This window comes from Pseudorca crassidens, chromosome 15, assembly GCF_039906515.1.
Source record: "Pseudorca crassidens isolate mPseCra1 chromosome 15, mPseCra1.hap1, whole genome shotgun sequence".
Lineage (NCBI taxonomy): Eukaryota > Metazoa > Chordata > Mammalia > Artiodactyla > Delphinidae > Pseudorca > Pseudorca crassidens.
The window spans coordinates 72804707-72831442 of NC_090310.1; the positions used below are offsets into that span (position 1 = coordinate 72804707).

At 51.4% G+C, this 26736-nt stretch overlaps 1 protein-coding gene across 5 annotated transcripts in view; it reads left to right on the forward strand.

The window, feature by feature from the left end:
• Positions 1-26736, forward strand: part of L3MBTL1 (L3MBTL histone methyl-lysine binding protein 1) — a 41800-nt gene that overhangs the window by 6466 nt on the left and 8598 nt on the right. For 4 of the 5 annotated variants that reach the window (XM_067708180.1, XM_067708182.1, XM_067708184.1 and 1 more), the window contains exons 2-18: positions 3195-3340; positions 3512-3738; positions 4072-4213; positions 4535-4685; positions 4817-4952; positions 5626-5710; positions 13848-13936; positions 14430-14534; positions 15394-15529; positions 15867-15958; positions 17219-17370; positions 19403-19479; positions 20007-20092; positions 20276-20386; positions 20864-20978; positions 21779-21878; positions 22060-22397. In XM_067708180.1, the coding sequence (XP_067564281.1) occupies positions 3205-3340; positions 3512-3738; positions 4072-4213; positions 4535-4685; positions 4817-4952; positions 5626-5710; positions 13848-13936; positions 14430-14534; positions 15394-15529; positions 15867-15958; positions 17219-17370; positions 19403-19479; positions 20007-20092; positions 20276-20386; positions 20864-20978; positions 21779-21878; positions 22060-22397 (2278 nt within the window). In that variant the 5' untranslated portion in view covers positions 3195-3204. The remainder of the gene's footprint in view (positions 1-3194; positions 3341-3511; positions 3739-4071; positions 4214-4534; positions 4686-4816; positions 4953-5625; positions 5711-13847; positions 13937-14429; positions 14535-15393; positions 15530-15866; positions 15959-17218; positions 17371-19402; positions 19480-20006; positions 20093-20275; positions 20387-20863; positions 20979-21778; positions 21879-22059; positions 22398-26736) is intronic. The other variant, XM_067708183.1, reaches the window with a different exon arrangement.

Below are 26736 nucleotides of genomic sequence, written 5' to 3' on the forward strand. Positions count from 1 at the left end.
AATTGGAATTGAAATTCAGGGAATGCTATTATAAACATTTTTTTGAAGGGGGAAGGGGAGAGAACAAACCTTGGTTTGACTGTTGCCTTAATTCATCAGGTTATATGTTCAAGCCTTTGCCTACCTGAATATACACTCTCTATATACTATATAGGAGGTACTCTGTATTTTAGGGAGGAAAAGCTGGAAGATAAATCAGTGCTCAAGAACAGCAGGAGGGAGGAATGAAGGGTGGGAAAGATAGCAACCATTGCAAGCTGATTTTGCCAGCAAGCAGCTTATTTGTTACTAGAGCTACCGAGCTCCTCAAAATTTCTGTTAAAAGGGAGTGAATTGGTATTTATTGAAGGCCTGCAGGTATCAAGACTTTCCATATTTTTTCCATTTAATCTTCATCAGAGCCCTTCAGGATAGATACCATTACCCCCTTCATTTTACACATGAGGAAACTGAGGCTCAGGGAAGGTAAGCTACTTACTCAGAACCACAGGTATTAAGGGGGAGCTGAGATTCAAACTGACTTGTCTATCTGAAGCCTACATCTATGTTCTTTCCTTTAATCTGTATGCCAAAAGCCATTGTCAAGCCCTGCTAACACCTTAAAGCAACCAAGTATCACTTACTCATACACTCCTTTTTTCTTTTTTTTTGGCTGCACCGCCAGCTTGTGGGATCTTTGTTCCCCGATCAGGGACTGAACACGGCCCCCAGCAGTGGAATCATGGACCACTGGACCGCCAGGGAATTCCCTATACTGCTTTTTTTCTTTAATAAATTTATTTATTTTTGGGTGCGTTGGGTCTTCGTTGCTGCACGCGGGCTTTCCCTAGTCGTGATGCGCAGGCCTTTCATTGCAGTGGCTTCTCTTGCTGCGGAGCACGGGCTCTACGCGTGCGGGCTTCAGTAGTCGTGACACGCGGGCTCTAGAGCACAGGCTCAGTAGTTGTGGCGCATGGGCTTAGTTGCTCTGCGGCATGTGGGATCTTCCCGGACCAGGGCTTGAACCCGTGTCCCCTGCATTGGCAGGCGGACTCTTAACCACTGCGCCACCAGGGAAGTCCCCCTATACTGCTTTTTATTAACAAGTTCAAATTACTGAAATCCAACACAGTACATACTGTGTGCCAGGGACTATTCTAAGTGCTAGGGATATAGCAATGGACAAGACAGATAAAGTCTCTGCCCTTGTGGAACTTATATTTCTGTGGGGACGACTGATCAAACACAAATAAATAAATGAAGATCATTATTGATTATAATGATGGACATAAAGGAAATCAACACAGTTATGAGATAAGAGATAGGGCGATGGGCGTGGTGCTTTAAACTGAGTGATCAGGAAAGACCTCTTCTGGGGACGTGACTGCTGAGCCGAGGCCTGCTGAAGGGGAAGGAGGCGGCCAAACACAGAGCTTGGGGAAGAGCATTCCAGGTGGAAGGAACAGCAAGGGCAAAGGCTCTGAGGTGCGAACGTTTGTCAAGCAATAGAAGAAAACCAGAATCTATCAAGGGTAGAGAACAAGGTGAAGGGTGGTGGAGGATGAGGTCAGAGAGGAAGGCAGAGGTTGGATTCTATACCGTAAAGCACTTCGATTTTATTCTAAGGGCAGCCAAGAGCCCTTGGGGAATTGTGGATAGGGAAATTATGTGATTTGGTTTACATTGTTAAAGATTGCTCTTAGGGCTTCCCTGGTGGCGCAGTGGTTGAGAGTCCGCCTGCCGATGCAGGGGACACGGGTTCGTGCCCCGGTCTGGGAAGATCCCACATGCCGCGGAGCGGCTGGGCCTGTGAGCCATGCCCACTGGGCCTGCGCGTCCAGAGCCTGTGCTCTGCAACGGGAGAGGCCACAACAGTGAGAGGCCCGCGTACCGCAAAAAAAAAAAAAAGAAAAAGAAAAATTTTAAAGTTTGCTCTTAGTGGAGAATAGACTGTAGCAGGGGCTGGAGAGGAAGCAGGGAGATGAATTAGGAGGCAATTTCAGAAGCCCAAGGAGAGCTGATGGTGGTTGGGACTAGCATGGTGGTGATGGAGATGGGGGGAAGTGGTCAGACTCTGAGATGTGTTTTGGAGGTGGAGGTGACAGGCTAATTAGAATATGTAGGGACTTCCCTGGTGGTCCAGCGGTTAAGGCTTCTGGCTTCCACTGCAGGGGGTGCGGGTTCGAACCCTGGTTGGGGAACTAAGACCCCACGTGCTGTGCAGCCAAAAAAAAAAAGAAAATGTATAAAGTTGTTCTGTGCTAAACAATAGCTATGGCCAGCCCCGGTAGCTACTTAAATTTAAGTACAGTTAAACGGAATTTAAAATTCAGTTCCTCAGACATATGAGCCACATTTCATGTGCTGAGTAGACTCATGTGGCTAGTGGCTACTGTGTTGGACAGTATAGGTATAGGACATTTCCATCATCACAGAAAATTCTACTGGACAGTGCTGGGAGGGCATCTAGGACAGTGGCCGACACATTTTAGGAGTTAAGTAAATGATAGGTATTAAGCACATTTGTTATGTCACTAGGTCTTCTTTCTTATAAACTTACCTGTTCAACTAACTCTTTATTAAATGTCTCTGCTGCCCTGGCTTGATTAAAGCAAAATCACGCACTGCCTGCGTTCTCATGCCCTACCTCTTTGCTCTTGAGATGTATACATTTCTTCAACAGATGTTTGAGTGCCTACTCTGTGCTTGGGATTGGAGGGAGTGGTGGACAGGGGGCATAAAAGAACACGATCAGGAAAGATCATCTCCCAGGAAAATGAACGTGTATGAGTGAAGGAGAATCTGGTATTTGAAGGCTCTGAATCCCCAGAGGGAGAAGGGAGTGATTCTATTGGGGATGGAGGTGGGGGTTGAGAAAGAGGGGGAGTTTGGACTTGGCCTGGGCTGTGCCATGAGACAGCTGGCCAGACAGAACCTTGGCCTGAAACACACTGCCCGAGACTCCCTAGAGTGTACACATCAGTTTACAAAGCACCCTCACACATGCCCATCTTACAGAGACTGGGGGAGGTGCAGGGCCTGGCCAGAGCCCTCACCTGAGTGACCTGGATAGAGCCAGGAGCCAAACTTGATGCTGGGCTCCTAAAACACCCTGCTCCCCTCAGCCCTGAGGCTTTTCTCTGTGGGTGGGCAGCTCCTCCTCAAGGAGGTCTCTTACCTCCCTGATCACCTTGGGGGCTGTGTTCCTTTTGTAGGCCTACCAGGATGGAGGGGCATGCGGAAATAGAGATGCTGAGGACACTGAAGGGGCCCTCCACAGGGGAGGTCAGCGTGCACCTGGTGGCCAGAGACAGCCCAGGTTCAGGCTCTCACCTGCCCGCTGCTGCCTTTATCATTCCAGGTGGGCATAGCCAGGGGTCTGGGGAAGAGAAGCACCCACATACCTGCCCAAGCAGGTGTGGGTCCTGGGGAGGAGATGATACTTTTCACCTGCCTGCACACATGCATGGCCAGATTGGGGCAGGGCCACCAGGCTCATCTGTGTCGTGTCTGTCCGTGTATCTGTTCGCAGCCAGCTCAGCCACCCTTGGTCTGCCCAGCAGTGCCCTGGACGTGTCCTGCTTTCCGCGGGAGCAGATCCATGTGGGCACCTCAGAGCGAGTGGCTGGCAGCGTACCTGTCACCGCCACTGTTCTGCCACAGTTAAGCGCTGGGCCGGCAGCCAGCCCCAGCGCCGGCACAGTGCGGCTCCTGGAGTGGACCGAGGCCGCGGCCCCGCCTTCTAGGAGTGGCCTGCGGGTCAGTATCTGTGAGGATTGGGGGGGGTCCAGCGAGCCGCAGCTGTGGGGCGGGGCCTGCGGGCCTGGAGGCGGGGCCTGAGGCGGAAGGTGGGGAAGCTGGCCGAGAGGGAGGATTCTGGGGGTGGGACTTGGAGTGAGGGACTCTGGGGGCGTGGCTTGGAGTGCAGACCTCCCCAAACGAGACATTTGCGGGGCCCTAGGGGCGCGGCTTATGGGGAATGGGTTCCGGGGGCGTGGCTTGCAGTGAGGCGGCTGGAGAAGGACCATGCTGACTAGGGGTGGGTCAAGGGCCAGTACAGGAGCCGTGGTCCTCTGACCCTCCGCACTCCAGTTTCAGATAAGCGAATACTCACCGCCGAACATGGTAGGAGCGGAGCAGCCCCCAAGCCCCGAGCTGCGGCGGGAAGGCGTGGCCGAGTACGAAGATGGCGAGGCCCTGGCGGGAGGTGGCGATGCGGGCCCCCAGCAGCCGGGTAGGAGCCCAAGGCCCGAAGCTGGGCCCCTGTGGGAGTAGGGGGAGCCCTGAACTCCCTGAGGAGCCACGGCCAGGGGCGTGGCCCGAGGGGGCGTGGCCCGGGTGCCAGCAGGTGTGCCCACGCCCACGGGTCGGTCTTGGGGCGGAGAAGGCTGCGGGCCGGTGGAGTGGGGTGGGAGGGGAAGTAGATGGGGCTATCCAGTAGGGGAGCCCAAGGTGGGGGGACCAAAGGGGAGGCCAAGCGTGGGCTCCGAGGTGGGCGGAGCCTGAGTGTGGAAGTGATGGGTGGGAGGCCTGAGACCCTTTTGGCCCCCTGCAGAAGACCTCCCCCAGGACCCTCCAGGAGATAACCCTCAGGACCCGCCAGAGGATGATGGCACCTGCCAATGCCAGGCGTGTGGGCCTCAGCAAGGCGCTGGTCCAGATCCTGGGGCCTCCAATGATGGCTGCCCCCAGCTGTTCCAGGAGCGGTAAGGGGGAGGGAATTCACCTCTTCTTCTCTGCCTGCGGGCCTCAAAGCCCCACGCCTGTTCAGGGGTTAGGAGAGGGTGTGGATGGTGCAGGGTGGGTAGTTCTTTCCCTCAGGCTGCCCCTCCCTCAGGTCAGTCATAGTGGAGAACTCTTCAGGCCAGAACAACTCCTGCACCAGCGCTTCTGAGCTCCTCAAACCCATGAAGAAAAGGAAGCATAGGGAATATCAGAGCCTATCTGAGGAGGATTCGGAGCCGGAGGCCATGGTAGGAAGAGGGCTTGGGGAGGGGAGGGGGAGGCTAGAGGCTATACCTCAATTCCACTATCCCCTCCATTAATCCAGATCGTGGGGCTGGGCTAGAGAAGACACATAGTGACTCACTCATCATATTTTGGGGTCCCATCCTGAGTCAGATCCTGTACTTGGTTGGAGGGAAATAAATAAACCGCTCTCCTGTTTTTCTAGAGCTCCCATCTCAGTCTAGTGGCAGGGCTAAGTCACATTGACATGAATCAATAACCAAGTAGATGTGCAGGCAGATGGAAAGCTTCATCACTGGAGCCCCATCTCTGAGCCAGAGGCCAGGGAGCACAGGGCTCTAGTTGCAGAGAAGCTGGAGAAGACAGAGCATGAAAGTTCCACTGGGCAGGCAAAATTGGCACAGGGCAAGTATTTGTGTCCTCAGTTTCCCCACCTGGGAATGAGGAGAATTGTAGTCAGGCTGTGTAACTGGGGGGGTGTGCTAATGTGAGTCTCTGCCCATGTGGTAAGGGACTGTCTGCCAGAGCTGTGTTCCCGCTGGTAGCCTAGAAGAATATCCATCTGTTTGGGGAAGAGCACCATGTGACCAGAGAGCTAGGCAGGGGCCAGGAATAGAGGCTGAGGCTTCACGCCAATGCACGAGGACAGGAAGCTGGGATCTGGCTTGCCTTCCACAGGAGAAGCAAGAAGAAGGAAAGGATTCAGAGGGACAGCCCACCACTAGCACCCCAGAAAGTGAGGAGTGGAACAGCAGCCAGCCTGGTATGATGGCCCGTGTGTATATTATATTCATGTGTGGATACACCTTCGGAAGTGTGAGGCTGGGAGTGCGGGTTACCATTGTGATGGTGTGTTGTACATATACAGATAACCATAAGTTAGCACGTGTGTGACAGAGAGAATGAGAGAGACAGAGAGAGACGGTGGTTTTGGTTTGTGCATCAGTATATGTGTGTTCTTGGGGGTTATATCATGTGTGTGTTTATCCTCTTTTATCCAGTTGCGAGCAGGCCTCACAATATCCAAAGACTTAAGCAGCCTTTAATGGCAGCATGTGGTGGCGTGAGCAAGTCCGTACCGGTCATTGGTCTGACCTTGCTATTTGGGCCCCCATTCTGACCCTTCAGTTCTAAGAAAAATGGAACAAAGGTCATTCATAGTTAGCTCTGGCCCTCAGGTCTTCTCCATTACCATCTCCACATTGCCATGTGACAACAGCCAACTGGAGCCAAGTAACATTTATCGCACTTATAATCGCCTAGATACTGGGTAGCAATGTCTATCTTCCTCCCTCAAAACCGAATCTCTTCTACTAAGCATCTGTATCCCTGGTCCTTAGTCCAGAGGCTGGTGTGGAGTACACTCTCAATACATGTGTTTGTTCAGTGGATGAATGGAGGAGTTGTATGTTGGTGCTTCCTCTTGGACCATGGCTCAGTTGCATGAGTCACTGTCTTTCCTGTCCCAGGGAGAACCAGAGAGCGAGGTCAGTTCTAGGGCATCATTCTGCCTTGATGGCTCCAGTGCCATACAGAAGAGTGCAATCTGTGTCCAGGGCTCTGAACTCTATCGTGCCTATTCCATATTTTGCCCATCTTAGCCAAACCAGATTTTCACCGCTCTCTCTTTCACCCGAGGCTGTCACATCAGAAGCCAAAGTCTTAGCTCTCATTGGTTTATGGCATCTTAAGTCTTAAATAGAGGAAGGAGTTAGTGTCTAACTGCTCTATCTTTCTTAAGGAAATACATTCTTTTTTTGTTTTTGGGGGCCGCACTGTGTGGCTTGTGGGATCTTAGTTCCCTGACCAGGGATCGAAGCTGGGCCATCGGCAGTGAGAGCACGGAGTCCTAACCACTGGACCTCCAGGGACTTCCCTCCCCAGGAATACATTCTTAAACCAGCATTTTTTTAGCTGGCTCCTGTTGACCAGTCTAAAGTTATCTTTTGATTCATACATTTCACCGTCTCAACCGTGAACATCAGTGTGGCATTTGTTTCTGGATATTTTCTCCCTTCCGCCTTTTTTCGAGGGAAGAAACTTTGTCAGTAGACAGAAGTTTGCATTTATGGCTAAAATCTTTTTCCACTCATTTTTGGGATCTTTTGGGAGAAGAATCTGGGGGTAGAGGGGGAGGTGGCAGGGCTGCTTGCATGTCCTGTGTGTGTGGATAATCTGTATTTTATCTACATTCTATTTGGTAGTTTGATGGCTACCCTATTGGATTCATGTTCTACAGACCTGACGTATCTAGTCCTGATGGAATGTTCCAATAGTTTAAGAGTTAGAACCATGTAACTCATGTACACACACTCAGCCTTCTCTTCCATATATCTCCTTCACCTTTTCAATTGTTTTGTGTGAAGCATCATTTTCTTTTTTTAAATTTATTTGTTTTTTGGCTGCTTTGGGTCTTTGTTGCTGCCTGCGGGCTTTCTCTAGTTGCGGCGAGCAGGGGCTACTCTTTGTTGCGGTGCGTGGGCTTCTCATTGCTGTGTCTTCTCTTGTTGTGGAGCACGGGCTCTAGGTGCACAGGCTTCAGTTGTTGTGGCATGCGGGCTCAGTAGTTGTGGCTCGCGAGCTTAGTTGTTCCATGGCATGTGACATCTTCCCGGACCAGGGCTCAAACCCATGTCCCCTACATTGGCAGGCAGATTCTTAACCACTGCACCACCAGGGAAGTCCAATGAAGCATCATTTTCTAACACACCATTGCAAAAGTCTTAATAATTTATATAGTCGTTAATAGCTATTCTGATAATTTTAACAGTTACTGATATTCTCATTTCATCTCTCATCCTGCCCACATCCAGGTCAAGTATCAGCAGTGGCACTCTTTGGGGTCAACTTGTTATAGCCTTTTCAGATTCAGAGCAATGCTACAAGCATCCTGTTCTATTTCCTTATAGTTACTTTAGACATATATTTTTACCCATTTTAAATTGAGTTATTGTCTTAATTATTTGAATTAATTGTTATTAATTCTTTATGTATTCTGGATACAAGTCCTTTGTCAGATGTATATATTACAAATATTTTCTCCCAGTTTTTGGCTAGCTTTTTTGTTTTCTTCTGAATGATGTCTTTTGAGGAACAGAAAGTTTTCATTTTGATGATGTCTAACATATCCATTTTTTTACAGTTAGTGCTTTATACATATTTTTACAAGAAACAGCTTCTTTTTTTTGCCACGATGCACGCCTTGTGGGATCTCAGTTCCCCGACCAGGGATCGAACTGGGCCATGGCAGTGAAAGCTAGGAATCCTAACCACTAGGCCACCAGGGAACTCCCAAGAAACAGCTTTTTAATAGGTTTATAGAGATATAATTCACATACCATATAGTCCACTCATTTGAAGTGTACCATTCAGTGGTTTTTAGTTGATTCACAGAGTTGTATAGCCATTATCACAATCAATTTTAAAACATTTTCATAACTCCAAAGAGAAACCCTGTACCCATTAATTGACATTCCCCCCAAACCACCAATTCCCATCCGGCCCTAGGCAACCACCAATCTATTTTCTGTATATATGGATTTGCCTGTTCTGGGCATTTCATATAAATGGGATCATATACATGTAGTCCTTTGTGACTGGCTTCTTTCACTTAGCACAGTGTTTTCATGGTTTATCCATGTGTAGCATGTATCAGTACTTCATCCCTTTTTTTCCATCTCTTTTTTATTGCTGAACAATATTGTATGGATATATCACACTTTATTTATCAATTGATGAATATATATGGGTTGTTTCCACTTTGGTGCTATTATGAATAATGCTGATATGAACATCTGTGTGCAAGTTTTGTCTGGACATAAGTGTTCATTACTCTTGGGTATATACCTAGGAGTGGAATTGCTGGGTCATATGTTTAGCCTTTTAAGGAACTGCTAGACTGTGTTCCAAAGTGGCTGTACCATTTTATATACCCACCAGTAGCATATAAGGGTTCCAGTTTATCCACATTCTCACCAAGCCTTGTTATTAACTGTCTTTTTGATTATAGCCATCATAGTGGGTATGGAGTGGTATCTCTTTGTGTGTTCTTTTTTTAAATAAATTTATTTATTTGTTTGTTTGTTTTTGGCTGCGTTGGGTCTTCGTCGTTGCACGCAGGCTTACTCTAGTTGCAGCGAGTGGGGGCTACTCTTCATTGCGTTGCGTGGGCTTCTCATTGCGGTGGCTTCTCTTTGTTGCGGAACACGGGCTCTAGGTGCGTGGGCTTCAGTAGTTGTGGCACGTGGGCTCAGTAGTTGTGGCTCACAGGCTCTAGAGCACAGGCTCAGTAGTTGCAGTGCACGGGTTTACTTGCTCCGTGGTATGTGGGATCTTCCCGGACCAGGGCTTGAACCATGTCCCCTGCTTTGGCAGGCAGATTCTTAACCACTGCACCACTGGGGAAGTTCCTCTTCTTGTGGTTTTGATTTGCATTTCCCTGATGGCTAATGATGTTGAACATCTTTTCTTATGCTTGTTGGCCATTTATATATTCTCTTTGGAGAAATATTTATTCAGATCCTTGCCGTTTTCAAATTGGGTATAAGAAACACGTTTCCTATCAAAATACAAGGAGTGCCATGCAGAGTTGGGGAACAAGTTGAGAATATAAGTGTGTGATTCAGTACAAGACATTGATCAGTATGCCGCTTGCAGCAGTGCCCTCTTAAATTTACATGCAAAATTCTGTGAATTGCTCATTTTCCTGGGGAGGTGGCCCATGGCTTTCATTAGATTTTGAAAAGAGTCCATTTATACTCCATAGAAACTGAGGGCTGGATAAACAGTAGAGCACAGCATTATGGAGCCCAACCTCTTGAGTCTGGTATTCCCAGGCATAGATCCCTTATACTTTTGGAACACACGTAACAGGCTCTTCATTAAGCATTCTGTCTTAAAATGAACTGATTATGAATTGGCTAACCATGCTCTATAAGAAGTAGATAAATACAGAGATGTATCTGTAGCAATTTAAAATGAAAAGAACCAGCCAATGGTGGCATCCTGATGACTGCTTGTCATCGGTTGTTCTTGAACCATGGTGCTCTGTTCTTTACATTTTTTTGTCTTTCCTGTTGACCTTCCAGTGGAAGGTCTGGCTAGAACCATTCATTTGGGAATTATCTCTACTGAAAAAGCTGAAGCCATGCTGAAGAAGCTTCCAGAGAGAAGATGGGAGGGAAGTACTATATTGATTTCTAGGGATCCACCATTAATGAGCAGGGTTAGGATGGGAGAAAGAAAAACCTGTAATGGAAGTAGAAGAGGCGGAAGATACAGCCAAGAAAGTACAGCAAGAAGGAAATGCTGAGATGGAACAGGTGGTTGGTAGCACATGGAGATCAAGAGAGTTGAGTAATAAGACAAGATCATTGGATTGTGGCCCTGGTGACTCAAGAGAGCAATTTCATTAGTGTGTAGAAGTAGGCTTAAGACTGGGTGATTAAGAAGGGAATTCGTCAAAAGAATGTTAAAGTTCTTCACAATATCCCTTTATCTTTTTGAAGTCTGCAGGATATGTAGTGATATCCCTTTTAAAATTTCTCCTATTATTACGTGTGCCTTCTCTCTGTTTCTTTTTTTTCCCAGCTTTGAGAGGCCCGCGTACCGGAAAAAAAAAAAAACAAAAAAAACCCCTATGCTAGGTGCCAGAGATATGGCTGGGTCTTGAAGGATGAGAAAAAGATAGGAGGATGGGACAGGGTGGTGACAGAATCTCTGAGACAGAGGGATCAGCATGTGCAAAGGCACAGAGGCATGGAAATGCAGGATGAGGCTAGTTCACTAGGGGTTTGTATGTGTGGAAAGGTATTTGGATTTTTGGTTTTTGACTGGAAATCCAAAGCCATTGAGGACCTCAAAGCAAAACAGTAACAAACTAATTTTTATTTTAGAGATATTCTGGCAACAAACTGAGTTTTAGGCACAGTAAATTAAGAGGCTCTAGGACTAGGTTCAAAACAAGAAGGACAGAGAACATGGAGAAGTGGAGATATAGTCAAGAGATAGCTAGGAGTTGGAATCAGTAGGACTCAGGCACTAAAGAATCCTGGGGAGTAAAACAAGAGATGTAAAGGATCCCTCCCAAGCTTCCAGCTTGCATGACTGGATGAACGGTGTGGTGCTGTTGACTAGGATAGAGAATACTGAGAGGGGCAGAAGCTTTGGCAGAGAAGTTGCGAGTTTGGTTTTGGACAGCCTGACCTTGCTAAGAAAGTGCTAGCCAGGGGCGTCTAGTCTAAGGGAGCAGAAATAAGCAAAGGAACATTTCTGGAAATCAAGAGAGGATTGGTGCTACAGCCAGCCTATATGGTGCCTTTGTGCAAATTATAAACAGGTGCCCCTTTGGAACAGACCAATTAGAAAAAGTCAGCGTGTCTTCATAGCAGACTAAGCCACGTGGCCTGGCAAGGAGCCAGGCTAGATTCCAGCCCCCATTCACCCTCTTGGCTGGGCACCTATGTATGGTACACAAACTATACAAACATGCACGGGAGCTTTGGGACCTACTTGAGCTTGGGGATTTGCCTAAAGTTTCAGCCAGTTGTTCACCATGGAAAAAGGATGCAGGAAACTGGAGGAGGCTGGGGGCTTGGTCAGGGAGGGAGTCTAGTCATTACTAAAAGGTTTAGTGGTCAGGCCTCTCTCTAGTGGATTACATTTAATCTCTTTTCCCATCTGTGAAAAGGATTACTACCAGCCCTGCCTATCATGTCCAGACAATGTTAGGATTAAAGGGGACCATGTATATGAAGTCTCTGAACCGTCCCTGTACCCCCAGTTTCTGGCACCAGACACGGTACATGGGAGGTACCCCTACATGATAAAAGGAATGGTTGAGGTAGAAGGAAGGGGCGGGCGATGGTAAACTGTAAATATGCGTTATGACTACGAGAGAATCCAGGTAATAAAGGCCCAGGGAGGGGAGTGGCGGGGAGGATGGGAGGGTAAGGATGGGAGTGTGAGGGATGGCAGGTGAAGATGTCAGAGGTCTCTACTATGGCATGAGGGGCTTAGAGCTTGGCCATGTTGGAGTATGGCTAAAGAGAAATGAACTTGCAATGAAAGAGCCAAGGCGGGGCCAAGGTGCCTGAGATGAGGAATCTGACAGCTAATCAGCTCCTTGGCTTGTGTTATAGTTTGGGAAGAGTGAGACAAAAAGCTAGATGTCATCCACAGAGAACTGGGTGCTGTAAAGGGATTGGTAAATAGTACTGGTGATTTGAAAAAACAGGTATTATGCAGGATGATGTGGAATGCCAGTGGCCAGAAACAGCAAGGTGATGCTAAGCCTGGCATCCTGAAGCCTCCTCCCTGCCCCTCCCCCTACACCGTAAGTCCAGATGAGGACCGAGTGGGAACAGTGAGAGTTTCTTGAGGGACTGTAGTGGGTGATGTGTTCTAAGGTAGGGGTCCCCGACCCCTGGTCCGGTCTTCGGCCTGCTAGGAACTGGGCTGCAGAGCAGGAGGTGAATGGCAGGCAAGCGAGCGAAGCTTCCCTTGCTTCCCGCTCCCCTTACCCCCGCATCGCTCACATTACCACCTGAACCATCCCCCCTACCCCCCTCCATGGAAAAACTCTTCCACGAAACCCGGTCCCTGGTGCTGAAAAGGTTGGGGACCGCTATTCTAAGGGGCGACCCAGGTTTCACTCTGGACAAAGGGGAGTTGGAAGAGCAAAGGGGAGTTGGAAGTGCTCTAGGTTGCTGTGTCGGTGTAGGTCTCAGAGTTTCCTGGCTTAGTTGATCTGTTGGTGAAGAAAATACCTGCTTTGGCCCATCTGGGTTAGATGGTTGGGATCTCAAGATTCAGTGGAGTGACTGGTGAACTTAGGCAGCTCCTAGGAGCCACGTACGTTCCAATTAAGGAAAAAGCTTCTTCCTGAGTGACAAACCACTCCACACCAGAATGACCCAGAGCAATTGCCAAGCGAGCCAGAGCTAGGCAGAGCGAGAGTCCAGACCAGACGGCCTTCGTGGAGACCTAGGAAGGATCCAGCATCTCATAAGGATCTTTTACTCACAGCCTCTCACTTGCTCTTCCTGATGACCCTCTCTGGTAGACAAAGTGATCTGCATTTGACAGATGACAAAATTGAGGCACGGAAGTTTCTAGAAGAAGCTGGAGCTATTCACCCAAGCGATATGAATTGATTGTGGCAAATTTTTTCAGGCTGACGTTGGGAGCTTACCTTACATGTTGCCAGCTTTTCCCATCTTTAAAGGATGTTTCGCCTCTGTGTTGGAGGCCAGAACTCCATCTCAGGCTAAATTGAAGGTCCCACAGGGAGATTCAGCTCCCCCTCCCCAGGACCTGGAGACCCCGAGGGCTGTAGGCTCTGACCAAAGTACGTGTGTGTGAGTGTGTGTTTGTGTGCACTCTGGGGGGTGTGTGTGTAATCATTCTCTACTCTGTGGGCACGCCAAGCACACATACATACATTTTGTCTCTGTGTGAGCCTGTCAGTCAGTGCTCAGAGGAAGAAGACTCGGGAAAAGGGGGTTTCTTCTTTCTGTGTGGTCTCTTCTGTTTCTTCCTCATTGCATGTTTTCCTCCCATCTCTCTTTTTCCTCTTCTTTCCCGGTGAGCTTAGGTGTTGCTGTGATTAAGTCCTCTGGCTCAGGATTTGTCATGCAGCTTCGTCCCTCTGTGGTTGAGACTCTAACCTCTGTTAGTCGCTCCCTAATCCGAAGTGCTTTTGCTGACAGTGGGCTGGGGTGGGACGGGGCGGACAGAATTTGGTACAGCCCGCTCTGTGCGGCACCTCATGGCTGAGTGGGACTAGAGGGCAGCTCGTAATCACAGACAAAAGTTTGTTTTGGAGGTTAAGGTAGAGTTGGGTTGGAAGATGGTATTTGAGGAGCAGCCCAGGGGTCAGCCTGTCTGTCTCCTGCCCACAGCCTCCGGGGAGAAGAAGGAAGGCTGGTCGTGGGAATCCTACCTTGAGGAACAGAAGGCCATCACTGCCCCCGTCAGCCTCTTCCAGGACGTGAGTCACATACTTTCCTCCTAGGAAGAGCTTGTCTTCCCAGTCCAGGGACTCGCCACCAAACTCAGGCCTTCTGGTGTTTTCTGTGTCTGACATCCCTCAAAGGACTTGCACAATGGAAGGTGGAAAGACTCGTTAGGGGCCCAGAGTAGAGAAGGGCTCACTGTAAGGGGCTTCCTCGGTGGGAAGAAATAGGGGAGTGGGACCCAGGCTCACCCATCCCTGGGCCTGCAGACTTTTGAGTTCTGGCACTTTCTAATCAGTTCTGATCTTTCCATGACTTGGGTAAGAGAGAGCCCCGAAATCCATTGTTCGAGGGACCTAGGAGCTAGTCCGTCCTGCTTTGGATCCCTGCACTAAAGACCCCCAAATAAGTCACCCCTTTGGTAGTGCTGGGCGGGTGGAGCCCCAAGACAGTTCCTTTGCCCCGCGCGCACTAAGCAAGGGTGAGGCTGGAGGGAAGCTGAGCCCTTTTCCATCTGTGCATTGACAGTACCAGGTGGTCACTCATAACAAGAATGGCTTCAAACCGGGCATGAAGTTGGAAGGCATTGACCCTCAGCACCCAAGCATGTACTTCATCCTCACCGTGGCTGAGGTGAGCTGAGGCTGGCACCCCCATCCTGGTGACGCCTCTCAGGATGGCTTGAAGGAGCCAGCCAGGGGCACGGAGGGCTCGGACTCAGATGAGGGGGGCACTGCACTGCCCTCAGAAAGGGGAGGGGAAGGCGCAGAAAGCTAAAAATCGGACAGAAATCAGGCGAAGGGTCGGGGTGGTGATGTTACTGAGGAGGAGCGCTCCTGAGGGCGGGGATGGTGGCTCGAGTCCAACAAGGTCCTTGTCCTCTTAGGAGCTCACCGTTGTGTGGGAATCAGCCAGATAAACGGCCACAGCCCACAGGGGAGATGACAGATGTGAGCAGGGGGGCACTGAGGGGACAGGAGCAGCTTCAGAGAGGAAGGGCCTCCATTGCTGAGTCTCGAGAGATGAGTTGTGAATGAATAGGATGTTCAGGCACAAGAGGCAAAGCGAGCGGAAGCACTGAGGCATGGAATGCCACGTTCAAGGGCGCCGTGCTCAAGGAGCCGCCATCAGCTTGCTGAGGTCTGAGCAGTGAGAGAAGGTAGCAGAAGGAAAGGTCCCTGGGGGCCCTGAGCAGGCCTGAGCCTTGGTCACTGCCCTTGGGATTCTATCCAGGGTTCAGAGGGGCCAGAGAGTGCCTTAGAATCTACCTGTCTTGTGCCCAGAGCTCAGGGCTCATGAGTATGTGAACCATCCTCATTGCAGGATGGGAGGGTGTGGGGCAAAGTGCAGGATGCAGGGAAACCTGGGGGTGAGGAGAGGTGGAGTGGGGAGTCTGCCAGCACCAGAGCCCCTGAGACACCAGGCTGGGCCAGGAGAGGTGAGGGAAGGGGAGTGCAGCGACTGCTTCCCTCCCTCCCCCTCGTGGGGCCAGGTATGTGGCTACCGCCTACGTCTGCACTTCGATGGGTATTCCGAGTGCCACGACTTCTGGATCAATGCCAGTTCCCCTGACATTCATCCCGCTGGCTGGTTCGAGAAGACGGGGCACAAGCTGCAGCCCCCCAAAGGTAAGGCCTAGCTGGGTTGGTCCCAGTGAGGCAGTGAGCCTCCCAGACCTGCCCCCCCCTTCCTGTTGGTAGCTCCGTCCCTGTTCCCATTGCACAGCCAGCCTCTCTGCATCTCATCCTGCTATGCCTCGGCCCCAGGGCTTCTGCTTTGCCCTTGCCCTTTGAGCGGACGTCCACCCAGGTTGTGTTCTGCTTCGGCAGGGGTTCCCTGGGCAGGTTCTCGAGGCTTGTGGGGTCCTCAGGCCTGCCTGATTCTGCTGCTTCAGTGTGGGGTGCGCCCGCCATGGCCCAGCCTCTGTCTGCACGGTGCTCTGTTCTTCCCCCCCGAGGGGCCCAGGTTACAAGGAGGAGGAGTTCAGCTGGAGCCATTACCTGCGCAGCACAAGAACCCAGGCTGCCCCCAAGCACCTGTTTGTGAGCCAGAGCCACGTGAGTGCCCCTGAGTGAGCGGACATTTGCCTCCCAGGATAGAGTCACTGCAGCTGGCCAGTCTCTCTGACTCAGCAGACAAGCACTCATCTCCTGGTGCCCCCAGCTGGGCTCTGGTCCTCACCAGATGGGAGGGGCCCACTGGGCAGGCCCAGGGCCAGAGGAGGAAGCCGATTACGGGGTCCCCCCGGTTCCCTCCCTCCTCCCTACCGCTGAAATCCTTTCCTCCGCACATCCCCCTCTGAGCCTGGGCACTGAGGTGTCATTCTTCTCTTTGGCTTGGGTTTCTCTGCAGTTCTTGGTGTCAGGTCCAAGCCTGTATTGTGGGAGTGGCTTTTTCCTTCCTTTTGACCAACATTGAGGCTTTCCCATTTGGTTCCAACACTCACCCCTTGTCTTTCTGTCTGTTCAAGGCAGCCGGCAACTTTATCCCGCAGCTAAAATCTCTCCTAATCCCAAGCAAAAGGTTTGAGAGATACATAGGGAACTCCCAGTACAACTGTTACCATATGGAAAGCCCAGGGTCCCCGTGGGCCAGGGGCTGTACCATGCTGTCCAGGAACGGGCAGGCACCCCCAGCCCCAGTCCAGCCCCAGAGATCATACTTAGAGGTTCCCGTGTGACCGGTGGGCTTCTACCAGCTATTGTGACGGGGGATGCAGATTTTTAAATCAAACTGTTTAAGTCCTGTCCCCACCATTGGCCAGCTTTGTGGTCCTGGGCAAGTCACTTAATTTATAAAATGGGGGTGATAATACCCATCTCCCTAGGGCTGTGGTAAAGATTGAGGGAGGGGATGGTTTTTGGAGTTCATGCCTGACACGTGGCAGGGGCCTCCCTGCCCTGCCCCCGCCGCTCCCTGCCTCACATGTCAACTCCTCTTTCTCTGCCACGCCTCTGTGGACCCACCTGCCTCAGCCCAAGCTGGGCCAGGCTTGTCTGGGGAGGGGAGGCTTGTGCTCAGCCTGGCAGACTCTTTGGGTGAGTGTGTAGCCTCGTGTTAGTCAGTCATCTTCTGCCACAGTGAGGCTTCCTCTGAGAGTCCCTTGGAGGCCAGAAATTCCTGAGTGGCTCAGGGCTGAGGTTGGTGATTCTGCCCTGGAGGGACCCTCTTTCTCAGCCTCTTTGTCCCACCCTCCTCCCTGCCCACCCACCAGGCATGGCCCCCAGGGAACCTACTCCTCTTCCTTTGCCGGTGGGTCCTGGGCCAGCACAAGCCAGCCTGGGCCTGGCCATGGCAGCCCCTCTTCTTGCCCCCAGAGTCCCCCACCCCTGGGCTTCCAGGTGGGCATGAAGCTGGAGGCCGTGGACCGCATGAACCCATCCCTCATCTGTGTGGCCAGTGTGACCGACGTGGTGGACAGCCGCTTCCTGGTGCACTTTGACAACTGGGATGACACTTATGACTACTGGTAGTGGGAGGACCCAGACTTGGCCCTGGGGTTGGGGACGGGGATGGGGAGGGGATGGCGGGGGCGGGAGGCTTCACATAGACCCAGCCCAGCCCTGACATATTGCTCGGGGGACAGTTGACTGCCCTGTGGATTTGATCTACATCACTTATTAATTATGACGGCAATTAAATATTTCATCTAAAAGTACCAAGGTTAAGATGAGCAAACCCCTGTGACCCATGATTGTCCCTGAGATATTAAGGTGCTGTTAGAGTTTTTAGTTACTGTTGGAATTTTCTGACTTTCTCACCTCATATGTCTCACTCTCACTCAGAAGTAACATGAGGGTGTGCCCTGATCTCATAGGATAGCAGATTTAGGACCTCGAAGTTTCATCTGGGACAGTGAATAATTCTTTTTTTTAATTTTTATTTTATTTATTTTTTTATACAGCAGGTTCTTATTAGTCATCCATTTTGTACATATTAGTGTATACATGTCAATCCCAATCTCCCAATTCATCCCACCACCCCGTGCCACGTTTCCCCCTTGGTGTCCATACATTTGTCCTCTACATCTGTCTCTCTATTTCTGCCCTGCAAACCGGTTCATCTGTACCATTTTTCTAGGTTCCACATATATGCGTGGATACACGATATTTGTTTTTCTCTTTCTGACTTACTTCACTCTGTATGACAGTCTCTAGATCCATCCACGTCTCTACAGATGACCCAATTTCATTCCTTTTCATGGCTGAGTAATATTCCATTGTATATATGTGCCACATCATCTTTATCCCTTCGTCCGTTGATGGACATTTAGGTTGCTTCCATGACCTGGCTATTGTAAATAGTGCTGCAATGAACATTGGGGTGCATGTGTCTTTTTGAATTATGGTTTTCTCTGGGTATATGCCCAGTAGTGGGATTGCTGGGTCATATGGTAATTCTACTTTTAGTTTTTTAAGGCCCCTCCATACTGTTCTCCATAGTGGCTGTATCAATTTACATTCCTACCAACAGTGCAAGAGGGTTCCCTTTTCTCCACACCCTCTCCAGCATTTGTTGTAGTAGATTTTCTGTTGATGCCCATTCTAACTGGTGTGAGGTGATACCTCATTGTAGTTTTGATTTTCATTTCTCTGATAATTATGATGCTGAGCAGCTTTTCATGTGCTTGTTGGCCATCTGTATGTCTTCTTTGGAGAAATGTCTGTTTAGGTCTTCTGCCCGTTTTTGGATTGGGTTGTTTGTTTTTTTAATATTGAGCTGCATGAGCTGTTTATATATTTTGAGATTAATCCTTTGTCCATTGATTCGTTTGCAAATATTTTCTCCCATTCTGAGGGGGTTTTTTTTGTCTTGTTTGTAATTTCCTTTGCTTTGCAAAAGTTTTTAAGTGTCATCAGGTCCCATTTGTTTATTTTTGTTTTTATTTCCATTACTCTAGGAGGTGGATCAAAAAAGATCTTGCTGTGGTTTACTTCAAAGAGTGTTCTTCCTATGTTTTCCTCTAAGAGTTTTATAGTGTCTGGTCTTACATTTAGGTCTCTAATCCATTTTGAGTTTATTTTTGTGTATGGTGTTAGGGAGTGTTCTGATTTCATTCTTTGACATGTAGCTGTCCAGTTTTCCCAGCACCACTTATTGAAGAGACTGTCTTTTCTCCATTGTATATCCTTGCCTCCTTTGTCATAGATTAGTTGACCATAGGTGCGTGGGTTTATCTCTGGGCTTTCTATCCTGTTCCATCGATCTATATTTCTGTTTTTGTGCCAGTACCATATTGTCTTGATTACTGTAGCTTTGTAGTATAGTCTGAAGTCAGGGAGTCTGATTCCTCCCGCTCCGTTTTTTTTCCCTCAAGACTCCTTTGGCTATTCGGGGTCTTTTGTGTCTCCATACAAATTTTAAGATTTTTTGTTCTAGTTCTGTAAAAAATGCCACTGGTAATTTGATAGGGATTGCACTGAATCTGTAGATTGCTTTGGGTAATAGAGTCATTTTCACAAGATTGATTCTTGGGACAGTGAATAATTCTTGCCTTTCAGGTGTGATCCCAGCAGCCCCTACATCCACCCAGTGGGTTGGTGCCAGAAGCAAGGAAAGCCCCTCACCCCTCCACAAGGTGACCCTGCAGCCTGAGCCAAGCCCCCCTCTCCCTGGTCCCCTACCAGTATCTCATTAGCTGGGTCTTTAGGGGGCAGGGGGAGGGGACAGATGTGGCCTGGAGCCTTAGCTTCTTTGCCTGGGAGTTGAGAACCCTCTGATCTTAGGAGAGGCCTGTCAAACCCTGACTCTGTTAAGGTTGAAGGGAAGAAAGTTAGTTGACCCCCACCTCAGCAAGGGAGCAGGAGTCCAGAGCAACGAAAGTGTATCCTTCCCTGTCGGGGTGTTACGCTGGCCCACACGCAGTAGGGGTTCAGATGGGACCGGGGCTGGAGCAGCAGAGCCAAGGAGGGGGCTAGGGGCCAGGGTTCCCAGAAAGCCCTGTGAGCTGTGAGGTGGTGTGCTTGCTTCTGCCTGGCACCCCCCTGCCTCAGGAGCCCCCTGTCCACGGGCCTTTGTCCTTTCCGTGCCCCTGGTCCTGCTTGGAGGGGAGAGCTCCCCCAGTACACCTGGGTGCCTAGACATTGCGCTCATCCTCTCCTCCAGACTACCCAGACCCTGACAGCTTCTGTTGGGAGACATATCTGGAAGAAACTGGGGCCTCTGCTGTGCCCGCCTGGGCCTTCAAGGTGGTGAGTCATCTCTCCCCGCCCCGAGCTGAGCTCGGGAAGGCGAGGAGCCCTCGGCCAGCCAGGATGGGGCCCTGGCCTCCCCCTTTGGCTGTGGTTTCCCCAGGCACAGCACCTGGGCTCCCCTCTTGGGGATTCAGCTCTGCTGAGCTGGGCCTCGGCCTGAAGGCTTCTGTCCCCCCGCAGCGACCCCCGCACAGCTTCCTGGTCAACATGAAACTGGAGGCCGTGGACCGCAGGAACCCAGCCCTAATTCGTGTGGCCAGCGTGGAGGATGTTGAGGACCATCGGATAAAGGTGGCTCTGGGCTCCTTGGGCTGGAGGAGTGGACAGGCCAGTTGGGCAGGGCTCCTGTAGGCTGGGTTGAGGTCAAGGGCATGGCATGAGCCAGACTTGAGGGAGGCTGTGCGTTGCAGGGAAGGGAGCTCTGAACCTGAGGCCGAAGATCTTGGGTCTCAGTCTGGCCTCATCTGTGACTTACTTTTGTGAGTCGGGACAAGTCACGTCCCCTGTCTGAGCCTATAAAATGGGCCTAATCATCCTTGTCCTATCCAAGGATTGATGGGAGATGCCACTAACTTAAAGGGTGAAACCCTTGGCAAGTGTGGTGGCCAAGACAGACTACTGTGGGGTGGGCCCCTGGGTTCTTCCAATCCAGGATCTTGCTTCTGACGGGCCCCAGGGATGGGGAGAGCCTCCTGGAGCCTGGAGGACCTCCCGGCTGAGCTGGGCTCCACGAGAAGCACCTGACCTCCAAGGGTCTTTCCTCCCCAGCTCCACTTTGATGGCTGGAGTCACGCCTACGACTTCTGGATCGATGCCGACCACCCTGACATCCACCCCGCGGGCTGGTGCTCCAAGACGGGGCATCCCCTGCAGCCTCCTCTCCGTGTGTACCCCTGGGGCCCCCTGGCCCTCTCCTCCTGATGCCCGGCCCTGCCCCCGAGCTCTGGCACCCCTCCCCCTTCTATAGCATGCCCACAGTGAGCTCTGGGGTCCCTCATCCTCCCCACCTCAGGGGTCTTTGCTACACATAGCAGTGCCTCTGGCCTCCCCAGTTTGCTGGGTTTGGAGCCTGGAGGTGTGAAGGGCCAAGCTCACTTGGGAGCATATGCTTAGGAGGTAGTTGTACCCCTGGGGAGTTCTCTCAGCGAATAGCAGAGCCACGCCGAGCATGCGCTGTGTTTGCTAAGGCAGTGTGGCTCCCTCAATCAGATCCTGGGCCCCTCAGCAGGCAGGGGTTAGAGGTCACCCACGTCTGTTTCACATGTGGTGTTGATTCTTCTTGATTGTTCTCTGCATGTGGACAGAGCCTAAAAAAGGTCACCGAAGTCTTGGGGGTAAAACTGAGAAACACGAATAACATGCAAATCTGCCTGATGTGGCTTTCCGGGGCAGCTGTGCCCACACCGGCCCTGAGGTGCTCTCCCCAAGGGTTCTCCTCCTTTCAGAGAGTATGGCCTGCAGGTTTCCACAGAGAATATGAGAGCCAAGCCCTCATTCCCCCAAGAGGGGCTGACATCCATATCCACCCAGGAAGTGGTGTCCCAGCCTGGTTCAGGGCCCCTTGCACCCGGGGAACTGGTTCCTAGTCAGGGAGCTGACCTTCCCTGCCCTGCATGACTCCTCTCCCAGCCCCGCCCCCACTGCCAGGGCCCTGTGCTGACCCTTTTCTTCCTGCCCCTCCAGGACCCAGAGAGCCCAGCTCTGCCTCCCCTGGGGGCTGTCCCCCTCTCAGCTGTCGAAGCCTGCCACAGACCAGGACCTCCAAGTACAGCTTTCACCACCGGTGAGTGAAGGGCTCCTGCTAAGAGACCCTCGGGCATTGTTGCTCAGAGAGGGTCTGTTTTATACCCACTATGGGTGGCCGACCAGGGCCCACCCAGCCGCTCTCCTAATGGGGCCAGGGTTGGGAAGAGCTAAGTGGGAACTATCAGATTCAGCCCATCTTAAGCCTTCTTCTTCTCCAGAAAGTGCCCCACTCCTGGTTGTGATGGCTCTGGCCACGTCACAGGCAAGTTCACAGCCCACCACTGCCTCTCGGGCTGCCCGCTGGCCGAGAGGAACCAGAGCCGGCTGAAGGCAGAGCTGTCCGACACGGAGGCCTTGGCCCGTAAGAGGAACTTCTCGGGCTTCTCCCTAAGGAAGAAGCCTCGCCATCACAGCCGGTGCGGAGGGCAAGGGTGCAGGGCCTCGAGTCCTCCTGGGCCAGCCCAGGCCCTGATTCCCTGCCATGGACCTGGTCCCTCTCTCTCCAGGATCGGACGCCCTCCAAAGTATCAGAAGATCCCACAGGAAGATTTCCCGAGTGAGTCCTGGGCCAGTTATTCCTGTGTCCTCCGCCGCGTTCACAATGAGTACTTAGTAATTGGTGGGAGGAGTCACCAGGGGTGCCCAGAGCCGGAGAAGCTGGCAGGCAGGCCACCTCTGCATTCGAGATACTTGGGGATACAGAGCAGTGGCAAGACCACGGGTAGGGCCTTGAGCGACCTCGGATTCCAGCCCCTTTTTATCCCTGGTTTTGCTGTGATTTTCCAGGAAAGGCGCAGAGCCTCTCTGGACTTCTGGTTCGCTGTAAGGTGGGATGATGCCTCCAGCTCTGCTTTTCTCAATCTAGGCTTCCAGGGAGGGAGGCCTTGGCTGTCACTTTCTAGTGTGGCCTTGAGCAACTTAGTTAACATCTCTGAGCTTCAGTTTCCTCATTTGAAAACATGAATAATATCTGCCTTTCCAGTGTCAATTACCTGAAATAATAGTGGCTACTTTGCTGTTTACTGAGCACCTACTACGGGCCCAGCACCATTTCAGATGCTTTACCTATACCGTTGCTGACTCTCACAAGTGGTCGGTAACATAGATGTCATTCTCTCCTGAGAGAAGAGGAATGAGAGGTTGGTAGAGTGAGGTCATTTGCCCAAGGTCATTCGCCTCATAAGGGGCTGAGCTGGGCTTCAAACTCAGGTCTGACTTCTCCTGCTATCGCTGCTGGTACAACAGACGTAAATTATCTGACCCACACGTCAGTTCACTTTTCCACCTCCTTTGTCTTAACTTGGCGGCAACAGCCAAGTACCACAGACTGGGTGGCTTCAACAGAAGTGTACTTTCTCACACTTGTGGAGGCTCAAAGGATCAACAGGTTTGGTTTCTTCTGAGGCCTCTCTCCTTGGCGTACAGACAGCCACCTTCCTGCTTGTGTCCCACATGGTCTTTGCTCTATGCCTGTGTGCCCCCAGGGTCTCTCCATGTCTCCAAAATTCCTTTTCTTATAAGGATACCAGACAGATTGGATTAGGGTCCACCTTATCAGCCTCATTTTAACTTAATCACCTCTTTAAAGGCCCTTTCTCCAAATACAGTGGCATTCTGAGGTACTGGAGATTAGAGCTTTAACATATCAATTGGAAGGGGCATGGGACACAGCTCAAGCCCATGGCTCCAAGGGGAGGGACAAGGTGACCGAGCCCTCCACTGCGTGATGACTTCATCTATATCTTCAGCCACCGGCATAGGTCCTGATACACAGCATAGGTCCTGATACACAGTCCTGATCCCCTGACACACATGCTGGGGATCTTGTTTCAGTTGAGTTGAATGCGCATCATTTTTTTTTGTTAGATAGATAATTTTTTTGGCCACGCCTGGGGGCACACGGGATCTTAGTTCCCCGACGAGGGATCGAACCTGGGCCCCTTGCAGTGGAAGCACAGAGTCCTAACCACTGGACCGCCAGGGAATTCCCTGAATGCACATCACTTTAAGGCAAGAAGAGACCTTGAGAAATCACCTGGATCAATGCACAATTTCTGGGCAGGACCCAGGCTATTCCAGTTCTTCAGGAACAGTCTCTGTAACCCGGGCAGTATGAGCACAGAGATTTAAAGCACAACCTCAAGGCAGACTGCCTTTTACATGCTGTGACAGCTTGAGCAGAAGCCACCTCTCTGAGCCTCAGCTTCCTCATCTGTAAAATGCTAATAATAATAGTGCCAATCTTAAAAGGTGGTGAGAGGCTTAAATGAGGTGGTCCATGTGAAGTGCTCGATAACCTGCGGGAATCATTAGTCCTGATGTCTTGCCTGACTCCCTCTTGCTGCTGTTCCATACTGTTTCCTCTTGGTAGAAACAGAAGGCAATTCCCGCAGCCTCAGGCCTGAGTGAGGCGGGTCTTGGCCTGCCTCCCGGCCCTCAGAGTGGGGACTTTCAGAGATGGGACTGCCGTGGGCACCTCTTCTATCCCATCCTGGTACACCTTGTTGGCTTCCATGTTCTGACTGCCAGAGGGCTCTTGCCTAATGTGTTCATTCCAGAATTATCCTGAGAACTCTTCCCACAGACTGAGGCTGTGGCCCAGATTGGACCGGGAAGGACTCACCCAAGGCCTGAAGCACTTCAGGGACAGGGTGGGGGACAGAGCCCAGGCCTCTGACCTCTGGGCAGAGCTCCCCATTCCACCAGCTGGCTCTCCCAGAGGGGACACTTGTCACTCTGGATTTCATTCCGGAGGAGTCTTCTCACGCATCCGTGGGTAGACCTCCTCCCTGTGGGTTTGCTGGGAAACAGCTCCCTGGGGGAGACCGCCTGGAGAGGACAGGCCTCAGCTGTGCTCACTCTGTTCGCAGGGCCATTCACGCCCCATGAGTGTCAGCTGTTGGAAGGAATGAGGAAACAGCAGTGATTTCCTTACCCAACCAGTTTATTTACAGATGGAGAAACTGAGGCCCATGTTAAATGACCTGCCCAGGACTAATGAGCAAGTTAGTAAGGAACTAACCCCATTTCCTGATTCTGAATCCAGTTTGTGTTTTCTATTATACTGCATTAACCCCACTGCCCCCCGCACCGTGGTTCCCCTGCCTTTCCACAGTGCCTATTCAGCACACCGTTATTAACCTCCAATAATAATAGTGCTATAGACTGAACGTTTGTATCCCCCCCCAAATTCATATGTTGAAACCTAATCCCCAGTGTCACGGTATTTGGGGTGGGGCCTTTGGGAGGTGATTAGGTCATGAGGATGGAGCCCTTGAGAATGGGATTAGTGCCCTTATAAGAGACCCCTTGCCCCTTCTGCCATGTGAAGACACAGTGAGAAGATGGCAGCCTGTGGGTCAGGAAGCAGACCTTCACCAGATATCGAATCTGTTGGTGCCTTGATCTGGGACTTCCAGCCTGTAGTACTGTGAGGAATACATTTCTGTTGCTTTTAAGCCAAAAAAAAAAAAGAACAAGAGGAGCTGTTTCTGACCTGCAGCTAGATGTTTTGCAGTTAGATAAGATATCACGGGTGCCTGCAAAAGCTCCTGTCCTGTGCTCTGGGGAAGAAAGATATGGAGCAGCACAGCTCCCAGATTCCTTGCCAGCGTACACGGAGCACCAGACACAGGGCTTCAGAGAGGGGCACCTGGTGGACAGGAGGCCAGACCTGAGGGCAGGTAAATGAAGGGCTGGTGGCAGTGGCTGTCACAGGAGATCCGGGGTGCACCCCAGATGGGTTTGGGCTGATGAGCAGAGAGGCCGCAGGCAGGCTGAGTTACAGAAGAACAGTCAGTGGGGCTGGAAACGGGATCCCAGAGACTCTGAGGGTGATTGTGAGGTGCAAGGAGTCAGGGTGAAAGGCTGACGCGAAGAGGAGGGATGCAAGGACAATGTGATGAGCAGGGTGGGCCTGCAAGAGGAGGGCAGTGGGGGGCCGCGTTCACGAGAGTCTAGAGTTACCACCTGAACAGGATGGAGCCAGCTGTCTTGGATTCTGGGCAGAGGCAGGGCAAGCCCCATGGGACAGTGGCCATGTGGCCCATCCAAGGCAGGTAAGGTGGGTAGGGACCAGGTTTGCCAGAGTGGCCAGAAGTAGATGAAGTCCAAGCAGACAGCCACCAAGCCTGGCCAAAGAGGAAGCCAGGTAGAACAGGGTCACTCACCAAATCGAAGAGCCGCTTGGAGGCTGGAGTCGGGAGCCAGGGGTTCCAGGAACAGATCAGGAAGCAGAGGGACAGGCAGCATGCCGAGTGGGTCAGGAGTCACCCCAGATGTGCCTGAGTAGACCGGGGTCTGGTGCGCAGAGAATAAACTAGACCCGGCTGGGGACGTAGTGGGGAGGAGTGGAGCTTGAGACAGAGGCAGCAGGTAGCAGGTGCGTGTCAGGCTGGGCAGGCTGATCCTGATTCTCAAACAGGATCCCCCTGAGGCTGCAAGAATGGGGGCCCAAAAGGACTTAGGAAAAGGAGGACAAGCAGAATGGACTTTTTTTTTTTTTTTTTTGCGGTACGCGGGCCTCTCACTGTTGTGGCCTCTCCCGTTGTGGAGCACAGGCTCCGGACGCGCAGGCTCAGCGGCCATGGCTCACGGGCCCAGCCGCTCCGCGGCATGTGGGATCTTCCTGGACCGGGGCATGAACCCGTGTCCCCTGCATCGGCAGGCGGACTCTCAACTACTGCGCCACCAGGGAAGCCCCAGAATGGACTTTTGATTTCCGGGCTGAGGTTGCTTGGATGTTGGGGGCCGTTTTGATGCAAGGTATCTAGCGGTGTTTCTGGGATGCTGCAGCAGATCCAGGAGAGAAGCGCATCCTCGAAGGGCCCAGGGTGATGCAGCCTCAGAAGGATGGGGGTGGGGTCATCCTACACAGTCTGTAACGTGAGGAACCC